The 21141-nt window shown below is 40.2% G+C and overlaps 1 protein-coding gene across 1 annotated transcript in view; it reads left to right on the top strand.

Annotated features, from left to right (window-relative positions):
* osy (ABC transporter oskyddad) overlaps positions 1-21141 on the top strand; it is a 54908-nt gene that overhangs the window by 15965 nt on the left and 17802 nt on the right. Inside the window, exons 2-5 of the mRNA XM_002053376.4 lie at positions 861-1120; positions 18820-18979; positions 19294-19556; positions 20412-20505. Coding sequence (XP_002053412.1) covers positions 885-1120; positions 18820-18979; positions 19294-19556; positions 20412-20505 — 753 coding nt within the window. The 5' untranslated portion in view covers positions 861-884. The remainder of the gene's footprint in view (positions 1-860; positions 1121-18819; positions 18980-19293; positions 19557-20411; positions 20506-21141) is intronic.

Genomic DNA, 21141 nt, shown 5'->3' with positions numbered 1-21141 from the left:
TGCTGTTCTTATGCTTATTTTTATTTATATTTTTTTTTGGCCTGCCCATTGTTAGTGCGAAGTAAATCAATAAATGAAACGGAGCTTAGAATACTTTTTGTGCTTTATTCTGTTTATTTATTTTTTCGTTTGTATTTGCCTGAGGTTTGGCAAAAATAATTGCGAAACTTTAGTGGCAATTCGCAAATTGTTTGCTGCATTTTCGATTAGCAAAATGTCAACTTCAAATGAAAATGGAAATGAAAATAAAAATAAAAATGAAGAGGCAAATACTGGGGTGTTTTCGCCAAATAGCTGTTAACCCGCCAGGAGGTCAGTCAACGGGTTGAAGCCATTTTGAAAATTTCATTTCACTGGCTGCTAGAAAATTGGCAATAGCCAAAACAACTTTGAGCTGCCACTACATGGCAGCAATATCCATCACTAGCTAACTGCACGGCACTGGTCAAGCTTGGCCATATACAAAAATTGGTTTAATCAACTGTGAAACAACTGCAACAGCAGCAGTGGCAGTGGCAGTAGCGGCACTTGCAAAAATAGCCCCTAAAAAACAAGAACAACAACAATGACAAGAACGGCTATCGCAGGAGTTTCGAAGAGTTAGACGCGTACTGACAGCAACTGGGAATGGGAGTTGGCTTCATTTACGCGAGCTGCTGCGTGGGCCATGTCAGGTCATAGCTATAGATGTATATATATATATATATATAGAACTTATCGATTCACTTTCCTTGTCAATGCACAATGCCAGCGGCAAAAGCTACGCTGCGCGAAACGTTGCCAATTCAAACTTTTTTTATTTCAATTTTTCACTATACGTAAATATTCACATCGATTTGTATATGTATCGTCATTTACAGCCAACAACAACAACAGCTTAAAATATGGACGCAGAAGCCGATGGAGTGCCACCAACGGCGCCAGTTGCAGCTGCGACCACGGCGAACAGCGATCTGGACTTGGCCGCCCGGCGTCGCCTCTTCATCTCACAGCCCTCGACGCTGGCGACGCGTCGACAGCAGGCCGTCTGTGTTAGGCGCGCCCATAAGATGTATGGCAGTGGCAAGAGTCCAAATATCGTGTTGGATGGCCTAAATATGACAGTGCCCAAGGGGTCCATGTAAGTACAGTTCACTATTTAAGTAAGTTTCAGCTCATCCTCTTTGTTTCCCGCATATTATAAATACACCAAGGTATTTACAAATATCAAATCAAAGCATTTACGATTTAAAGCAAGCAAATGTTAAGGAATTGGTTAAATATCATAAAATGAAGTATTTCAAATATCATATTTTTGACCGTCGGCTTATTAATCACATTCAAAAATGCAGTGTTGTAAACGCCAATTTGAGCCCATCTTTCGTTTTGTGCGGATAAACTTGCAAATATTGTTTATTACAAAAACGTCTTATTGCATTTTTAGTGCGCCCTGTTCCAGTTGTCTAATTGATCGATTTTAGATCCAATTCCAATTAAATGAACTTCAATAAAAGTAACTAACTTCAAAAATGTTACATGTAGAATTTGTGGATAAAAAGGAAAAGTTTAAATTATCAACTCAAACTGAAAAGCACAATTTAACAAATTCCGCTTCAGGTTCACATAAATTTTTGATTACATAAGAGAGTCTGAAGTGTTCTGTAGTGTGTCGAGACCTGTTAAAGTCAAAGACAATTCGGATAAAATTCTTTTGAGCCGACCATGTCATGAAAATAAACAGTTTTAACCAATGAGATTGATTAAATAGATAAAACAAAAAAATTTACAAGACTTGACTCAAGCTCTATATTTGAAATGATCTGATATGTACATACATACATATGTGTATGTGCAATGCAGCCAAAATGGAGTCGGCGTTACTGGTGATTTGTGGCGCTTGAACTTGCAACAAAAGGCTGCCAACTAACAAGAGCAACAGCTAAATGCAAATGCTCTTCGACAGGTCAGTGGGAGATATTTTGGTGTAGATAGTATGCGTGTGGTAAAATGTTATTGACCGCATTTAACACTCGAATTGCTGTTGATGTGGCGTTGCCAAGCAGCAAATGAGGCGCAGATGAAGCCGACGACGCTTTGTCGACACGGTAAGTGGGTCAATGTCAGCAGTTGAAAAACTGCCAAATTAACACACAAAAAGTCGTTGAGTGTGAATGTGAGTTTGAGTTTGAGATTGGTAGTATGTGTGTATGACTTAACCAGACGTTGGCCCAGAGACACCGCGACAGCCCGTGAAGTAGCTGAAGCTACAGCATCTCGAAACCGAAACCAGTTTTGTAGACAAGACACAAACCACAGCTCGAGCGCTCAGAGAGCGTGCTGCGACGTTGCCAGACTTTGAAAACGGCCAACAAAAACATGAATGAAGCAGCCCACACAAAAGTTTGACCATGAAATCATCGAAGCGACTGCCTTGAGGCGGGTGTTTGTTTTGACCATTTGGCGAGATATTTCACACCACTTATACCACTGACAGATTGACTGACTCAGTGACTGACTGTCACGCAAATCTGTGGAAAAAGCACGCACACACAGAGTATAAAAGCCGACGCGTTGTCGCGAGTGTTACCCCAGAAACTTCGGCTTCAAATAGACAGACAAACAAAGGCGAGTGAAAAAAAAACTAGAAGAAAATATAAAATAAAACGAAAAACTGTCAGCAGCGCGTTAGTGTGAACAAGAAGATTTAGCACAAAATATGTCGCCCCTGCTCACCCGACTCGAGTTCTCCCAGCTGTCAGTCGAGCCCTAGGCGAAGATTTGTGTTGTTGTGATGTATACAAAAAAAAAAAATGACGAAAAGGAAGACAAAGGGAGAAAGACTGTGCAATCCCTAAGCCCAAAAGTTTTAGGGGCTTTTTTAGGCGCGGCTCAGCTCCCATCTGTCTGGCTGTCTAGCTGTCTGGCTGTCTGTGTCTGCGTCTGGTGACTGACATTTGTTTTGTTGTACAAGTATTTGCTCGGTTTTCGGTGAGGGATTCGCCCGTGGCCAGAGCCGGATACATCAGCAACGCCATCTCTGACGGCTGCCACAGTGATAAATAATTGCATGTTGCTTGCTTTATTTGCAATGAATTATATTGTTTTTATATTTTGTTGCTGGCCACAAGCCCACACACACACACACACACACCAGAAATCAGGGTATTCGCACACACTCATACATACACACGTATTTATATAGGCAAATAAGACAAGCATAGACAATAAACACTTAGGAGTGTGACAGAGTCCTCTTCTGAAGTGTTGTTCTGCGGTCTGCCAAAACTCGCACATAAATCACGCCATCCACGCATAAATAAAGTACGCAGAAATTACGCGGTTTTTCCAACAGCCATGAACAGGGGCAAATTTATGGGCTTTCCGCTCAGTGTACTTGATTTGCACGATTGAAAAGCCTGGCGGCGGTTTTAATTCAATATCGACAATCAGTTAGCGATGACCCAATAAAAAATCCAGCCGGCCTGCAAACAAAGGACATCAATTCTGTTGGCTAATAAGTGGCAGGCGTTCAAAATAATAAAAATATGGAGTGCTGTGGTCGAGAATGCTTGACGGGGATCTGTTCTGTAAAGTGGTTTTAAGAGCTTTGAATTAAATTTTCAATGCACTGAATTAACCCGAGACAGAGTGAGAGTGAAATGTGTGTGTGTTTTTTTTTTCACGAATCCAATAGACTGTGAATGGTTTTTAAAAATAAATAGAGGCCAGAAAGTCGAATATTCTTTGCAGACAGACTGGATTGTCCAGAGTGCATAATCACATATTTTCTTTAGGTGTTTTCTAATTTTTATACGCAAACACCAAATAAGAATTATATTGCAAATGTGAATTTCATAAAGAATAAATCATCTATAAAATACCGTTTATAAATGTATTAAAATTTGTATGTTGCTGTCAGCGCCAACTGTAAAATATTAAAATGTTGAATATTTCTGCATTGCTTAACTAATTAAAACTTTAAATAGATACATCACGTTTCTTCTATAGTTGTCACGAACAATACTAAAATTCCCAAAAGAGATGTTGGCTAAATCTAGGAAAAAGCAATAGAACGTGATTGTGTATATTTGGCAAATTTATTGACTAAATTCAATTTCGGTAAAACACAAATATGTGTTTCTATGAATCGAAGTCATAGTCCACATTCAAATTGAATTTAATTTGAGTTGGTTTAATCATTGGACTGTGTAATTCGCTTATGATTACACAAGCCGAATGCCGCGAAACAAAAGCAATTACTTACCCGTATTTAACGATCCAGTTCGCATTACAAGAGAGAAGTTATTGCGGCTTACTAAATTAGACATGGAAAACAACTAGAGAAATAACTGATATTCAACATAAAGCGAACAACACTTAATGCACACGCACAGACTACAAATTGCAATAATTATAAAAAATAGCCTTATAATTTGCTAGGCTATTCACATTGTAATTTAATCATCTGAAATCTTATATTTTACTCTTTGCATGCACACGAATTGGTCACAATGACAATATATTGTGAATAGCTCGACTAAAACTGAACATGATTGAACGGCAAATATCCTTATGTGTTTAACTTAATCCACTTACTTTACACTTACTTTATAGTTTTACCGCACAAGGTTAGAAGGGTTTATTGCATCGCAATGTCTTCACATGATTACTATATTATTTTCTTCATAATCGCTAAAGGGTATGAAATCATCGGCATTGTTTAAACAACTCGTCTTTATGTTTGCCTTTTGGCATCGGAATTGCAGGTGCTGTGCTCTTTTTACTTGTTGCTTCTTGGCTTGGACGAGCTACCGACCACAAACTGTAGGCAGGCCCCATTGATTGCCATGTAATTTCTGCGGTAATGACCTTTCTGACATGATTTATACATGCCGTTGAGGCAAATTGATATTGGGTACAGGAAATGTGATGAAATTGTGACCTGCAAGTCAAAGAAACGAGCTGTTCAGTTTCAGACACTGATTTGCAATTATGCTGGGATTTTATTGGAAACATGAAGAAACATAAAGCGGCTTTGAATGCGACAAAAAGAAGAGTGGTAAGGTTATGCAGAAATGAAATGCTAGGGAAATTGTGAGCATCTAGTCAGTAAAAGTTTTATGAATGGGACAGAAAAGGAAAATGAAAAGCAAGAGGCTCTGTGTAAATTAAATGCAAGCGAGAGACAACGAGCAAATGTGCAGTGTGTATGCTGACCTTTCAGCAATGGAAACTTGATTGTTCAGGTTTGATGTTTTAGAGCTTGAAGAAAAGTAACTGCACAAAGACTGCGGGGCACATTGCATCATCCATTAACTTGATAAACAACTAAAATTAGTGCATATCAGAAGCACAGCTAAAACTTTGCTATTATTTGGCAGTGCAATTGCCGCTGAGTCAACTAAACCACTGCTGCAAAATATGGCTCAAAAACATGCTGGCCAGGTAATACCACCGCATGGCCATGGCCAACAACAACAATAGCTCAGCAACAACAATGGCCTCACGAAGCCGCCATTATTTTGACATACGACAGAGCTGAGAGGCGGCCGGAACAATGGAAAACACGAGCGCTGAACCATTTTACACGCTGGCGAAAAGGACACAGCGACCGGGGACTAGAACTCAGGCCTGTTGATGTTGGGGTGGTCCAGGGTCCTGGGCATTACAATGCGGCAACATGGGGCAGCAACATGAAGAAACATAATGGCTGCTTACAATTTGTGAACGAGCATAATGCGAACATTACATCTGCGCCATTGTTTCTTGCCCCCACAAAACCCCATGCTCCTTAGTGAGTACCCAAGGGGTGGGGTTGGGCCAGGAAAACGGTTCGCAGGGTGTCTAAATTAAATTAAAGCTGTTTAGGTGTAATTGGTCGTTGAGAGGGGTCACAGCCATGGGGAGGGCCAAGAGCTTCGAGTGGGTCTTCTGGCCAAAAGGGGAAAGTGACCCTTTCTCGACGGCTCGAGCTGGATTCTGTATATTGCAGAAACCATGAAAATAGCCAATTAATGGTGCATGAGTCAGGCCAAATTGAGTGCACACACACAATAAACAGCCCATGCAAGAGATTATAAAGCGTGCAAGTGGGAGACCTGTGATTTTCAACACTCACAACACACACATAAATATGATTCACCTTTTAATTGACATTAAATTGTTATTTAATTACAACAGCTTGGCCGATGCTGAGGCCGCTTTTAATAATTGCGTTAGTCGATACCCTTGATATCGGCATGAGTATTACGTGCTGGCATTAATTGTTAAGCGCTCGACCTTACTTTATTTATTTTTTATTTTATTTTTTGCATATTAATAACAGACGTTGTCCAGCCATCTAATTGTGCGAGAGCCTGTGTTCATGTGGTTATAAGTATGCTATGATCTCTGACATTCAATTTGTGTTATAAAGTGCCGACATTAGAGATTCGTATGCCTAGTGTAGATTACAATCAACTAAAAGGGAACGATACCAAGGTTTTCCCTAACAAATTGTGGGTTATTAAGTACACACACAGGGACTTTCAGGACGGTAGGGGTTGAAGTTGTTTGCTCCTTTAGGAGGATTAACAGTGGGACAATACAGCGGTATTAGTATTACATTTACGAATACAGCGAATAGAAAAATGAGAAACTATTTTCAGAGCTTCATAGAGTATAAAGTGAAAATCAGAGCAAAATATGTTTGAACACCACGCATTTGAGCGCGTATAATATATTTTAAACGGTTACGAATTTAAAAGAAAAAGATATTGATAAAAATTTGAAAAGCAAATGAAAAAGGGGCAAATATGCAAATGACACAAAGAAGAAGGTTTAACAGCCAGAGACACAAGTGTGAACTCTGTGTGCGAGCTGTATGTATTCATACATAAGTATGCACGCAGTCAGCAAAACGATAACGAATATAGTTCAAAATAAAAACGGAGACAAATGAATTCCTTTATAAGTTTTGCAGAGCTGCCCACTGTCAGGCTACAACCAACCGGCGCTCATTAGACAGTGCTGTGGCTGTCTAACTGAGTGTTTCTTAGTATGCTTATTAGTTTGTAGTCACTTGAATTCGCAGTACCAACAATTAGATGCACAACCTACTTGCATTTTGCCCATTTACACGAGTGCCAACGCACTCCACTGGTTCAGCTAACGGAAAATGATATGCTCTAATGCGATTGAGTGCGATGTATATCATATTCTTAGTACAAATTAAGCTTGGGCCTCAAGGCGCAGTCTTTGTTTGTGTAGCTCACATTAATTTGAGGTCAACACAGCGCAGGCATTTGCCACTAATTACAGCCACAAACTATGCATATATACTGTATGCCTGATAATGTTACTGCTCGACCCGCGGCAATTATTTGCCCCGGGATAGGGGGGCGTGGCTGTTGGCGACTCGGAATACTTGAATAGTGTGTAAATCAATAAAGACACATTATTGTTGCCTGCAGTAAAAACACCTTTCAAATCAGTCTCATTTGCGTAAGTAAACTTGGCGCTGACTGCCATATAATCATCCGACTTACAGCGAGTTGTACATATTTAACTGAATGTGTGTATCTCCGCTACTCAAATTATAGCATTTCAATTTCGATATGGCGCAGCAATTAGTTGTGATTGCTCTGCTCGCACACTCCTTTCATCCCTCTCTCTATCTCTCTCTCTCTCTCTCTCTCTCTCTCTCTCTATCTCTCTCTCATTCTCCCTTGATACTGTATCTTCTAAATTATTGAGTGATTTTGAATGGCGGCTTTGTTAGCCTATAAATCGATGCTCGACTGACTGTTTGACTGCCTGACTGTCTGACACACTGTCTGACAGGCTGTATGATTATCCAGCCCTATTTGGCTTATACAACTGACTGGCTATTGTTACTACGATTTACAATATACTCGAAACTGACACAGTGACAGACACTCAAACTAACCAACTGAGAAATGCACAACTCTGCTTGCATTCATAACCCTTGGGTATGGAATTGTCAGCGCCTTGTGATTGCTTAATTGGCACGTCATGTAGTTTCTTGGACTAATTAAGTTGCCAGGGCTGTAGGATCGATTTTTTGGCTGTTTAAAGCCCTGTGCCTGTAAATTTCTCAGCTTAAACTTTGCGCGCGTGCAAGCAAAACAATTAGAGATTGGCTTAATTTTCGTATAATATTCAAAAGGCAAACAAAAGTTAAACAGGCGGCTCACGCTTCTAATCAGAAGGCTTGCCTATTAAAAAACGGAAATTAAAATCTTTATGGCTAATGATTAACCAATAGCAGCAACATGAAACGGAACCCGCGCAGACGAGGCCAAACATCATGGAAGTCTTCGACAAAGAAAGCAAATGGTAGCAGAACCTGACAAAAGGGCAAAGTCAATGGCCAAGGACTGGGTAGGGACAGCAGTACTTGAAGCCTGCGGCTGGCAGACGCTTCAACGCCCAACTTTGTAGCACATAATTACCAAAGTGCGCCTTTGGCTAAGCCAGCTAGGCAATCGGCAATCGGCAGCCGGCAAACGGAAGTTCAACAGCCGCTGCAATGGCCAGCTTATTAGTTAAATTAGGCAGCAGCCGGCTTGCTGGACGTGGCCAATTGGCGCGTCAAATGAGTGACGAACGGTACTTGGCCGCAGCGAGTCTGTAATGAAAATCGATTAAAAATGGCGCCGACCCAGCGCACAGAGCCTCACCACATAATGGCAAATTAATTGTAAAGTGTGCGGCCATTTTGCTTTGCTCGTTGCCTTCGCACAGCGGCCCAGACCGCCGCGTGCCATTTGAAGGATTGAGAGCAACATAAAACAATAATTAATTGATTGAATGTTGTTTGAAAATGGCCGTCAAGCGCCGGCAGCACACCCGCATCCAGCAACCAGCGACCAAATTAAGCCCAGTCACACGCCCCCATTCAACTAAGTGGCATAGAAAATTAGTTTGGCCAACAAATGAATTTCACATGCTCTTCTCTCGAGGCCTTGTGGATTTTCTAATGAAGTTGAAACTGTTTGCTTCATGTATATCCTTAATTAATTATAATTATGTTATAATTCGTTCAGCTAAATGTTTTTCAATTAATGAACTACTAGCACATGTTATATTGTATTTTAAATGCTATATCACACTAAATACTAAATAAAAAAGGTTTCTTTTTCTATACCGATATTATTGTAATTTAGTTTTAAATTTTGGGTAAACCTTATTTACTTTAGTTTTAATTAAAAGGCATCAGGAGACCAGTTTGATTTTACACAAAAATACTTAATTCGATTTGACTGCTAAGCACTGTGAAAATTCCAGTGTAGTTTAAGCACTGAACACAGCCACGTCCTCGGGGTCGGGTTGGGTCGTCGCAACTCTGCAATTACAAATCGGAATGCGAATTGAAATTCAAGCAGCAATTACCCAGATCGAAATGTAAGAAACGAAACGGAGAGGCTGAACTGCCGCTGCTGTCCTGCTGTCAAGGACATTACGTGCCTGGGACGTTGACAGGCGGCTTTTGAGTGCTGGCCGCAATTAGGCGTCTAGGAATTCAATTTATTTTAGCATAGCTCGCGCTGCCACTGAGGTTGCTTCGCTTGTATTTGTTGTTCTACTCAATGTTTAAATGATTGCATAATAGTCTGTTAGCTCAACTCTTGGCAGCTGCCTCAATCTCAGGCTGGCTCAAATGGTTGAGATGTTTTGCTTGCTTCTCCATCAATTTAACTCTCTCGAACTGCTGTTTCTTTTCCGCTTCCTGCTGTCATTGCTCTGATTTTGCGCTTAATTTGCTTAAGCTGCACTTCATTTTTAGTCCAAGCCGCAGCCCGCTTCTTCTCGTACCCCACTGTGCACTCGCATCTGTCAATGTTTATCCATGTTGGCAGTTTTTCATTCTGCGGCCGCGCACTTAAAATGTTGTTAATTTGCAACACAGCACATCAAACTGACAGCGCGCCATGTGGCATGTGGCATGTGGCAAGTAGCAAGTGGCAAGACACTGCGCTGCATTCGAGGTGCAGTCTGTGCGTCAATCAGGCAGTTTGGACGTTCATCATTCAAAGTGCGCCAGCACTGTTGAAATTAACAATTATATGCCGCAAAATGCAGCAGCAACAACAATAACTGCAGCAACAATTACGGGTGGGTCCTGCACCTTGCAGCTCACTGTCGAGGGCAAAGCGGCGGGCGGGCTTATAAAAATAACTGTGGTTCAGGGCATTACTGCGGAAACGGAAGTGCGCATTAACTGTGCACGCTTGCATGTCTGTCAAAGTGTGTGTGTGTGTGTGTTGGTAAATGTGGCCGCAATTAGCAGCACACATATGTGCGTATATATTTAAGTATTTTTTACAGCTGTGTGAGTAATTAAAACTGAGTGTGCGCGTTTAATAAGTTAAGCGCCAAGGCACACATACACATCAAATACACACATTCACCTGTGGGAAAAGGTGAGCCATCCGCGCTTACACACACCTACACACACACAATTGCAAAGCTTCCGCCGCTGCTGCGACATTGTTTCCTTGTTTTTCCTGCACAATTATTTTACTTTTTATTCAGACCCATATGCAATATGTAATGCGCTACCATAGCAGCGAATTTAAAATTAATAAGGGTATAAGTATACATTTGTGTAAATATGAAAAAAAATGAAACATTTATTTACTTTAAGCTTTATTATTCTCTTCTAATTGATTGTAAAATTGATGTCCAATACTTGCACTGTAATAAGCAATTTTAAATTGATAGGTGATATACATTTAGTACAGTGTAATTACTTAATGCTAAAACAATACAAAAAAAAATTGTAAATTAAACATAAGTTGAAGACAATTTTTTTCACAAACGGCAAATATCCTGTAGATTTACTCGCCTAGAATTTAGATCTAAGTGGCCCAACCATCAAGTCATTCGAGCCACTTATGCACTTTCTGCGCACTCTTCAATTAACGAAACCACATGACGCGAGCATCTTATGCCCACGCACCACTTACACGTAAATGCCTGCAGACCCTACAAAATGCACATTGCAGCCAATTGGCCCATTCATTTGTGCGCAGTATAATGTGGCCACATAAACACATGCACACATACAGAACCACACATACTAGTGCTCTTGCCTAGCTTGGTCGACTAGCGCCAAGTGCCTGGCGGCATTTGGGTTGACCTTACTTTCAACATGGCGTATGCGCAACATCCGCTAAAAAGGATGCAGCATTCAGTTGAATATGTGAGTTAGGTAGGCGCCTACCTTTGCCACAATAGCGAGTTAAATTAGCCATTAAAACATAGTTGGTAGCATATTTATTTATTGCTGCATGGCCTGAAGCTCTGACTATGTTGCTGCTTGTTTAAGTACGCGAGCTTAATGCAATTTCTAATTAAAATGAAATTATGCGCATAAAATAAATTCACATTAAATTGGAATTTGTATTGGTTATTTATACAACCTCGCCAATTGTCAGTTGGGTCAATAACAAAATGGCTGCCGTTGCGCTTAATTGTTAATTGCATTGCTGCTCGCCCTCGCACACATATTCATTACAAAAAATGTGTACGTATTTGTAAAACAGCGGGAACAACATCAAAATTGTGACCCTCTGTTTGGCTTTGTAATCAGGCATGGGCTAGCGTGCAATAGACAACAGTTTAGCATGTCAATAGAGCAGGAATAGCATCTAAAACAACAACAATTTAGATATCAAAAAAACAGTAATTGACATATGGTTGCAGCAGCTGTAGCGGCAGCAGCAGCAGTAGAGGCAGTCTCATATATCTGTATCTGAGTCTGCATCTATGCGTGTGGCATGCAATTTGCATCTGAGCTGATTGTCATGATTTCATTTAACCTGTAAACAAGGCAAAACAAAAGCCCATACGCTGTGATTTTATTTTGCACTGTTTATATAACATTTTGCACTGCACTTATTTGCATTGAATGACAAAATATTTGCATTGAATCGCGCTTCTGTATCCATAATGAAAAGTTGTAATTAAGTAGGTTGTGCCTATGAATAAGCATTAGTAAATATTTTGATATATGGCAGCTATGAACAGGCAGGCAAATTGTAATATAGTTAAAAATTATGGGATTGCGACACTTATTATCGTGTCTATTAGATTACATATATGCAAATCAACCAGATTCGGGCCTAACAAAACTAATTTTTATTTTAAATAAAAGCCAAAAATAAAACAACTTCCTCTGTAATTCACTTTTTCGGGATTCAATTGGAATATATATATATATATATATATATATATATATATATATATATATATATATATATATATATATATATATATATATATATATATATCTTATATAAATATGTGTATAGAGATATATTTAATATATATGGCGATAAATTGCGTTAAGCGGAAAACTAGCCGTTTCAGCATTTTGGATTTTTTTTCACATTTTTATTGCTGACTTTTCAACGACCCGCACGACTTGAACGTAACTTAATATATTATATAAATATATACCTATGTATATATTCACATGTATTTACAATTGGCGTGTCCAAACTTTCAAGTGATGCGAGCGTGTTTGTACGTAGTTGTGCGCGAAATTAATGCTGTCCTTGAATTTCTCATAAACTGCCAATTCAACGAAAAGTTTGTGACAACAACAAGAGCAAACACACACCAGCACACAGATCCGGGCACACCGCCCAAACAGACAAACAAACAACATACAGAAAGTTGTGCTAAAGTTCATTTGCCGGCAACTTCTTTTAAAAGGCATCTTAATCAGCAGTAAATTCACAACTAATCAGTGACTCCATTGTCTAGCTCTGTCTTTGTTGCTACCTTCGTCCACCCCCCAGTTGCTTCACCCACCCATTGATCAATTGAAGTGCCTGCTCACACATTTGTAACACGCGCATTAACGCTTTGCTTGCCCAGTGACCGGGCAGCCAACTTATTGCAACATAATTACATGTTGGAAACGCTGCAGCGCATAATAAATTCGTACAGCTGGGCGTATGAGCAATGCTCGCATCAGTGATGCGCCCATGGAAGAATGTATGGCAAAGAGTACACAATGTAATTATTGAGAATTAATTAATCTTTAATGTAATTAAAATAGATTATTTGAAAGATATAATTCCTAATTGCACATACTATTAGGCCTTATAGAAACTATACTATAGAATGAGAGAGTATACAGTATATAAAACAAATACACAAAAAGAAGAAAATTCTAGGCTTTGGCTTAAAATATTTATCATATTTGAGACAAGTATGTAAATAAAATAGAACTTACAGCTGAATTTATATAAAGAGATGAATAATGAAAAGGAAATGATTGATAGATTCGAGTGTATAAAAATATATTCAATTTGGTTTTAGAGGTTGCACGCGTAGTTTCACAACGTTAATGAATGACGCACAAGGAAAATGAATAACTTAAAGACATGCAAAGAAAAACACGAAACGATCATTAGCTTTGATTCTAGCGGGTAGAGTATGGAAATAAAACAAGTGTAGTTACTTTCGCGATGCTTCTAATTAAAATTAAATTTGGTACCTATTTAACAGCATTTTTTATAAATTTTACTGATGTCCAAAAGCACACGATATCTGAATACCATAAAGGCCAGTTTTCTCAATTTGAAACGTGTTCATATCTAAATGCATGTCTAGTTGTTTTTCTTGTTCTCCATCTCTAGCTTGTACGCAGTCAGCATTGGCGCATTGAACTTTGTTTTAATTATGGTGGAAGACAGCCGCCGCTGAGCAGATTGGACATGAACATTGTTTGTGCTCTGCTCCGCTTGGCTTGGCCCTTGGCTTAATAAATTGCAATTGTTTGCGAGCTAACTTTGCACCCACGCCCACTTTTCGACTCACTCTTGTTTGTTCCCTACGATGCGGCTATAAGTTTTGTAATTGGTTTTGGCGTTGCCTATTGCATTTGACAAAAATAATTTTAAAAAAACTCAAAACCAACAAAAAACCAACAAGTAAGAGTGCTCATGCCGGGAGTGACCGCCTAGGGGATGCCCTGAACCTTTTTCTACCAATGTTCTGAGATGGGCCATTGATGCTGCCCCAAAATGTGTGTACTCTGTGGGGTCGGAGAGGCTTCCTTCTGCCCGTTACATACATTTACAGAAAAGCATTATACCCTTTTTACCCATTCCTAATGGGTTCAGGGTATAAAAATTGCAAGAAAGTTTAGCATAATGCGCAGCGAGGAGGGAAAAACAAAGTTTTGCAAACATTCAGTCGCAGAATAGAATTTTGTATGTGCGGTTAACGAAGCAAATAGACAAAAATTTATCCCGAGAAAATTGCAATTTTTTACCGGAGCTCGAATATTGAAGTTTCATAAACGTAGTTGTTGTGGACACGCCCAGATAGTCGGAGGGCACACTTAAAGCTCTCGCAAACTTAATTCGAGCTTTCAATTTCAACTGGCCAACTGACAGCACGCAAACTTAATTAAAAGCCAAAAAGCAAGGCAGCCATTTAAATATAACAGGCCACTGTCAAAACAGTGCTCAACCGGACGCGGGACGCCATGCGGAAGACAGTTACCAACACAAAAGCCAGACTGAACCGAAAACAAAATTGTTAAAGTTATAACATATAACGATACACATGCACTTTGCATATGCCACTGATATGCAACAGACAGACAGACAGTAAACAAATACACGCAGTCAAGGGACGTTGGCGACGGAGGCGGCGAGGTAGATGATGCAAGAGCAACATCATCTTCAGTTGAGTGGCAATATTAGCTGGCTTTTATACCCTGTACACATACAGGGGGAGAAACGAGCTGACAAACAGACATCCATATCAATAACAGAGTGGACCTCATCAAATATTAACAACTAAATGGACTTTAAAAAATGTACATAATAGGGAAACAGCGAATTTTCTTTAATTTAGTAGTTTTCTTGTGAATCCTATTTGATCGTTTTGATAGTCGATAGTATTTAACAGGTCCTTTTCGATAAACATCAACATATTTATGAGTATAATAATCCTAAACGCTACAAACCGAATAGTATATAAAATGTCGTTACGACAGATATATACATGCTCCCACCGGGTACCTACTAGCTGTTCACTCTCGCCTAGAGATATCTTTTCTGTACGTCCTTCATTATACCCTTGCAAAGGGTATTATAATTATCCATGAAATTCCATAAGGGAGACTTACCAAATGTACCAAATGTTGTTAAGCGCTCTTTTGGTAAAATTCACCGAAAACTGAGTTTTATTGATATCTAATTTTGTTATATTCAAGATATTTTCATCAATCTAATTTTACTATCCTCCTCATATCCAAAAGCCCTAATTCTACAAGGGTATTTAATCCACGGTGTGCCGAAGATAGCCGTTTTATCTTGTTTTTTGTTGTGTCCAACTGACCGCAAGTGGAAAAACGCTGAGTTTGCCGGCGCTGCTCAAACAAAAGCAAGTATTAAATATGGGAAATAATATGAAAGCGCTTTTTATATGCTTGGCACATGAAATTGTTTAAATAATTTATAAACGCTGCAAAATGAAATCAGGCATCTGCTGGTGCTGCTGCTGTGGTTGCCCTGGCAAGCAAAACAATCCTTTCAAAACACAAAATTCAAGTCATTGTTTTGACCGAAGTCCGGGGTCAAGTGTTGTGTATATAATGGTCAGCACGTACTACAACTGAATGAGCAAGTGTAACTGTAACTGCAACTATAACTCTAACTGGGCTGCCAGTCATACTTCCATAACCTGCTCTTCTCCCGCATCGCTCCTTCGGTTGCTTGCTTTTGTGCCAGCACATTTTAATTATTAGCATACGTTCAGGCGCAATAGCAGCGACGCCGTCTGAATTTTATGAGCTCTGCACATTTGGGTCCACATTGCGTATGCGTAACGCGTTCGTTTTTGTCTCTAATTGAAAAAATATCAAGCATACGCAAGACTGTACCATTGTTTGGACGAGCTCTTTGTCAACTACAACCTATGTATTTAGGCAGCAGCTGTTACAAAAAAGGTAAATGGGAGTCACTTTTAAGCTCTTCACAAAGCTGTAAATATTTAAAAGTTTTTAATCATCTAGAGCTTAGCCAACTTCTTGTTTATTAATCTAACTATATGTCGAACTGATTTAACTCTGCCTCAAGTAGTAGCCATAGAAAACTTAGAGATAGGCACTTAGACTTTTGCATGCTTGAGTAAGGCGAGCGAGCAGCATGCAGGCGATTTGCTATTAGAAAAGTTTACCGTTTAATTAGACAGCTGACTTGTTAGCAGTCGCTCAAGTAAGTCATTCAGACTTGCCAACAATGCTCTTAATGTTCCATGGGAAACTACAAAGTAAGCTTGTTAATTAAATACGCATTACCGCGCCTCTAATTGCCAGCGATGTGCTGCTTAGCAACAACAAGAACAGCAAAATACAGGAGTAATGCACAACAGCTACATACAACAACACCTAACTCTTAAAGTCGACTAAAAAGTTTTTTTTTGCTGGTGTGCACGTTGTAGTCAATAAAATATGGCACAAAATACGCAAACATTAAATTTAATTATCAGCGGAGATTATGACCTCTGACTAAGTGACTAACTGACAGACAAACTGACAGTAAGTTAAGCCAGAGACAGATAATAGATAATTTCGAATGCAATGGATCCATAGTTAATGACAAATGTCTCCGAGTTAAATAACATTTAATTAGTAAACATTTCAGTGGGACTGAAGAAAGCATGTGCGGCAGTGCAGCGTGGCATGCCACAAGCTAATTCAGCGGCACAAATCATCAATCACTGCGGCAGCAATGTTCAACTTGGCCAACTGCTTGGCGAATGCATCGGGCTGCGCACAAAAAAGTTTAATGGCTTCAAAAATCAACTTGGTCGTCGGTTGGCGCCATTTGAAGTTGCATTGTTTGTTGTTGTTGCAGCTTGCTGTTTTTGCTGTGTTTGTTAGCTGAATAACGGCGACAGCGTCTGGCTAAAATATGCGCACGCCGCAGGTAAATGTTGGTAATTTGTGACTTGCAATGGCTTCGTTTTTTCCACTGTGAAATTTTAGCTTGACGGCGCCCATTTAACGCACGGTGACATTTCTCGAGCTCTGTGGGGCGAAATTTATGGTAAAATCGTGTGGCAATATGCAGTCGCATGTCTAATGCCACAAGCAGCCACACATTTTAGCACAGGAACATGAAAATAAAAATAAGTTGTGCAGTGTGATTAAAAGTGGACATTAGTTATCAAACGGTTAATGGTTGAAAGTGTGCCCAGGAGCTTAATAGATATGCCTAGAATGCCATTCACTCTACTTATATGATTCACTCTAATTATACTCAATTCCAATTTATAAATGTAAGCACAACCCACAATTTAAAAAATATTAAGCTATTATAACACCTCCCATATCATAGATTTCTAACTCCCAATTTAGTTGACTTGGGAACATTTAAAGCCAACAAAGAAGTTTGTCGACTTTATTTGCACTCTTCGCAGCTCTTAAACTTTCACACTTAAATCATATTTGCGCTTATTGTTTTACCTGCTGCTCCTACTATTATTTTTGTTGCTGTTGTTGTTACCTTTGTTGCACGTTGGTTGGATCCCAGTTTAGCTTGAAGCTGGCCTGCGCAGAGTTGCGCTCTTATTTACCCCTTTGGCGCTTGGCTTGGCTTATTCAAGTGTGGCTTTTTCGTGTGCACACTGCGGAGTCACTTTGACCTGCATGTTATTCATGGTTAAGCACACACTAGCACACACGGCAGCTAGCCCTGCCCCAGCGCACCACAGTGAACAAAATACCAACAGCCAAGCTGGTAATTCTGTAAACTATCGCGCGCTGCAGACATAGTAACACGAAGGCGTTGGCCTGTACATGGACATGGGCAAGGGATTTCTACGCTCTTAGCTGTGCTAAACATTCCCTAAATATATTTTGCAACAGCTCCTCCACTCCACATACGAGATAAGCGGCACACATGCCATGGGCAGGACGGTAAGGACGACCCAGCGATGCGAAGGGCACTGCTGACTGCAATGAAACTTTTTGCACCTGAATATTTTTTCAAAACTATTCACAGTTGATTTTTCACCTGATGCTTTTCATGGACCACAGTGTGTGCTGTGTGTGTGTGTGTGTGCGCGCGTGTGTGTGTTTGATGGTGTGCCTATGCCTCTTACGCGCCTGTGAGTGTGTGTGGGTAAGTGCTTAAAATATTTGTCTGCCTGGCTGCTTGTGAAGCTGTGGCATGCCTGGCAGCCTGTCCAACTGTCTGGGCTCCCAACGAACGGCTCGCTTTATAGGACTCAACTTAAATGCAATGCCGCTGCCTCGACCGGTTCATGTGGATTGGCTCGGTGTCCCATTAGGTGCAGCAATTGTATTGGGCGCCAATCCCTGAACGGGTCCATGACATTTTTTATTTTTTTTTTAAATGTTTTGTGATAAAGGTATCTCTGAAAGTTGTTCGATTGTGGACCAGCTTGCAACAAATTTCAAAAATAGATTCAAGGTGAGAGTACTTAATAATGGCGTATTTAATTTTTGAGCAATTGTTTATTATTTCTAAAAGTAACTATTGTTTATAAATCAATAAAATTTATAGTGAATCGCTACTACGTAACCTCGTTTCGGAGAATTTAATGCAATTTATAATAATCAGTGTTTCCGCTACAGTACTCATAGCTCATTCATAGAGTCGGAATGGTTTTGGGCCCATTTTCAGCCTGAACAGCTCCTGACTTACTCTCATGCATGCATATAAGCATACATACCAGCGTGTGTACAGCCTTATCTATATGCATTTTATTATATAAGCTTTGGTATTAAATAGCCCATGTTCCCTGTTCACTCCACCTCATACTTCTCCTTCACTCTTGCAGCTATGGTCTCCTGGGCGCCTCTGGCTGTGGCAAGACAACACTGCTCAGTTGCATCGTTGGACGACGGCGTCTCAATTCGGGCGAAATTTGGGTGCTTGGCGGACGGCCGGGCTCACCCGGATCCGGTGTACCCGGTCCGCGAATTGGCTACATGCCACAGGTGAGTTGAACTCCATGTGCCGTGCAGCTGCCTAAATATTTCATGCGCTTTTTATTGCCCTGCCGCAGTTGGCTTCATGGCTCGTAACTAAATTAAATAAATGCAATAAAACGTTAAAGGCCAGAGTAAGAGAAAAAAGGCAGCAAATAAAAAAACTTTTAACTGGTGCACAGCACAGAACTTTTAATTTCGACAAAGCGCAGTAATATTTTTAGTCCCCGGGGCTCATAAAGCTGCAACGCCGTGAAGTAGGCAACGGTATTTGCATTCGTACGCTCTCGCTATATAATTCGGTCTTAATTCCCATTTCGCAGGAGACAGCTCTTTATGGGGAGTTCACAATGCGTGAGACTTTAATCTACTTTGGACTTATTGCCGCCATGCCCCGCAGCGACATAGAGGATCGCACCGAATTTCTGCTCAAATTGCTCAATTTGCCAAATGGCTCGAAATTTGTCAAGAATTTGAGCGGTGGACAGCAGCGTCGCATGAGCCTGGCTGTCTCTCTGCTTCATGAACCGGAGCTGCTCATTCTGGATGAGCCGACAGTGGGCGTGGATCCGGTGCTTCGACAGAGGTGCGTATACAATATACAATAAATAGTGCCTCGAGGGTGGCTCAATCCTTGGGAATATAAAGAGCCCGCAGAATTTCGCTAAGCAAAACAATTTTTTAATGTCTCAATTAATATGATCATAACAACAAACTTTTGTGAGTGTGGACTTAATCCAATTAATTGTAATTCCATTTTGTTCGATAATATTAAAAATGAATGCATTTATTTCCATTTAATCCGAATTATGCTCTCATGATATGAATAACAATTAGAGGGAAAATTGGAAAAGCGATGTATTGAAAAATATATCCGCATATTAAGTTTATTGTGAGAATCGTGAAACTGACAGTAAAAGCAAGTCAAAAGGAAGAAAATGAAATGTAATTATAAATTTCGAGCTGAAATGAAAAACGGATATCTCAGAGCTTCACAGGCGAAAATTGCAGCTTTTGTTTTACCACGTGCGCTTAATGAGTTTGTCGAAAGCATTCTGAAAAGGGTATACACCATTTCGCGAGAATTCCGCATTCAATCAGAAAATTCGGCAGAAGCAAATCTTTAGCGGAAAATTTGCAAGCGCATAATAATTTCTTATAAGGAAAAATTAAACAATATTGGAATGGCTTGCATCCCTATTATTTTCCTCTACCAGGTAACCAAAATTATAAAGTTGAATCCGTAATTTTAAAATTGCTTTTATATTGAAATAGAAACATTTTTACCGAATCTAAGTACGAGTTAGCTAGCCAGGATCAAACCAATTCCTCCAACTGTTTGATGCTTTTAAGATTCCGCTCATGGTGGTATCAAGTAGATAATATGTTATTTAACTTACTAAATTGATGGTTTCTGATTAACTCTTCTACACATTTTCAGCATTTGGGATCATTTGGTGGACATCACGAAAAATGGCAACACAACTGTGATAATCACCACGCATTACATCGACGAGTGTGCCCAGGCGCATGTGGTAAGTTCACATTCGACACATATTAAGGGGGGTGCGGCGGGTGTAGAGCTGTGGCTGCCAGCAAGTGTCAACGGCTTTTTGGCGCCCACGCATTGTTTGCTAGCTTGATTAATAGTCGGTGCTTTCACGTCTATTTGTAATATGCGGCGTATGGGCAATATTATGCGCTTCAGATGGTTCGGGCTGGCAAAGGTGAAAGTTCAGCTGTCGAGGGAGTCCCTACACAGCGGCGGCGCTTATCAGCTCAAGCTCGAGTGTGCGCTGTCAACACGCGGCGCTAAGTGCTTCCTTCTGTTAGGGAATGAATGTGCCGATGGCGCGGGACATGTGGGACTGGTCGCTGGCAAATTTGTATCCTGCGCAGGCTGCAACAAATCTGTGTCCTCTCTCTCTTTCGAAAAAGTATAATTTTACTGGCTGTCCCGCTGTTGACCCATGGCCATGGCACGATTTACGAGGCATTTCCGAGCGAGACACATTGCAAAATTTACTTCAGATTTATTTATGTTGGCAATGCGAAGCACCATAATCAGCCAATGCGGGAATACATTCAGTATGTGTGTATGTGTTTGCGTGAGGGAGCGGGTGTGTATTTGTGTTAGTCATTTGCTGCCCCCTGCCAATGTGTGTGGCAGA

This window comes from Drosophila virilis, chromosome 2 (genome assembly GCF_030788295.1).
Source record: "Drosophila virilis strain 15010-1051.87 chromosome 2, Dvir_AGI_RSII-ME, whole genome shotgun sequence".
Lineage (NCBI taxonomy): Eukaryota > Metazoa > Arthropoda > Insecta > Diptera > Drosophilidae > Drosophila > Drosophila virilis.
Note: the sequence above shows the minus strand (reverse complement) of the source record. Positions and strands in the feature narration are given on the sequence as shown.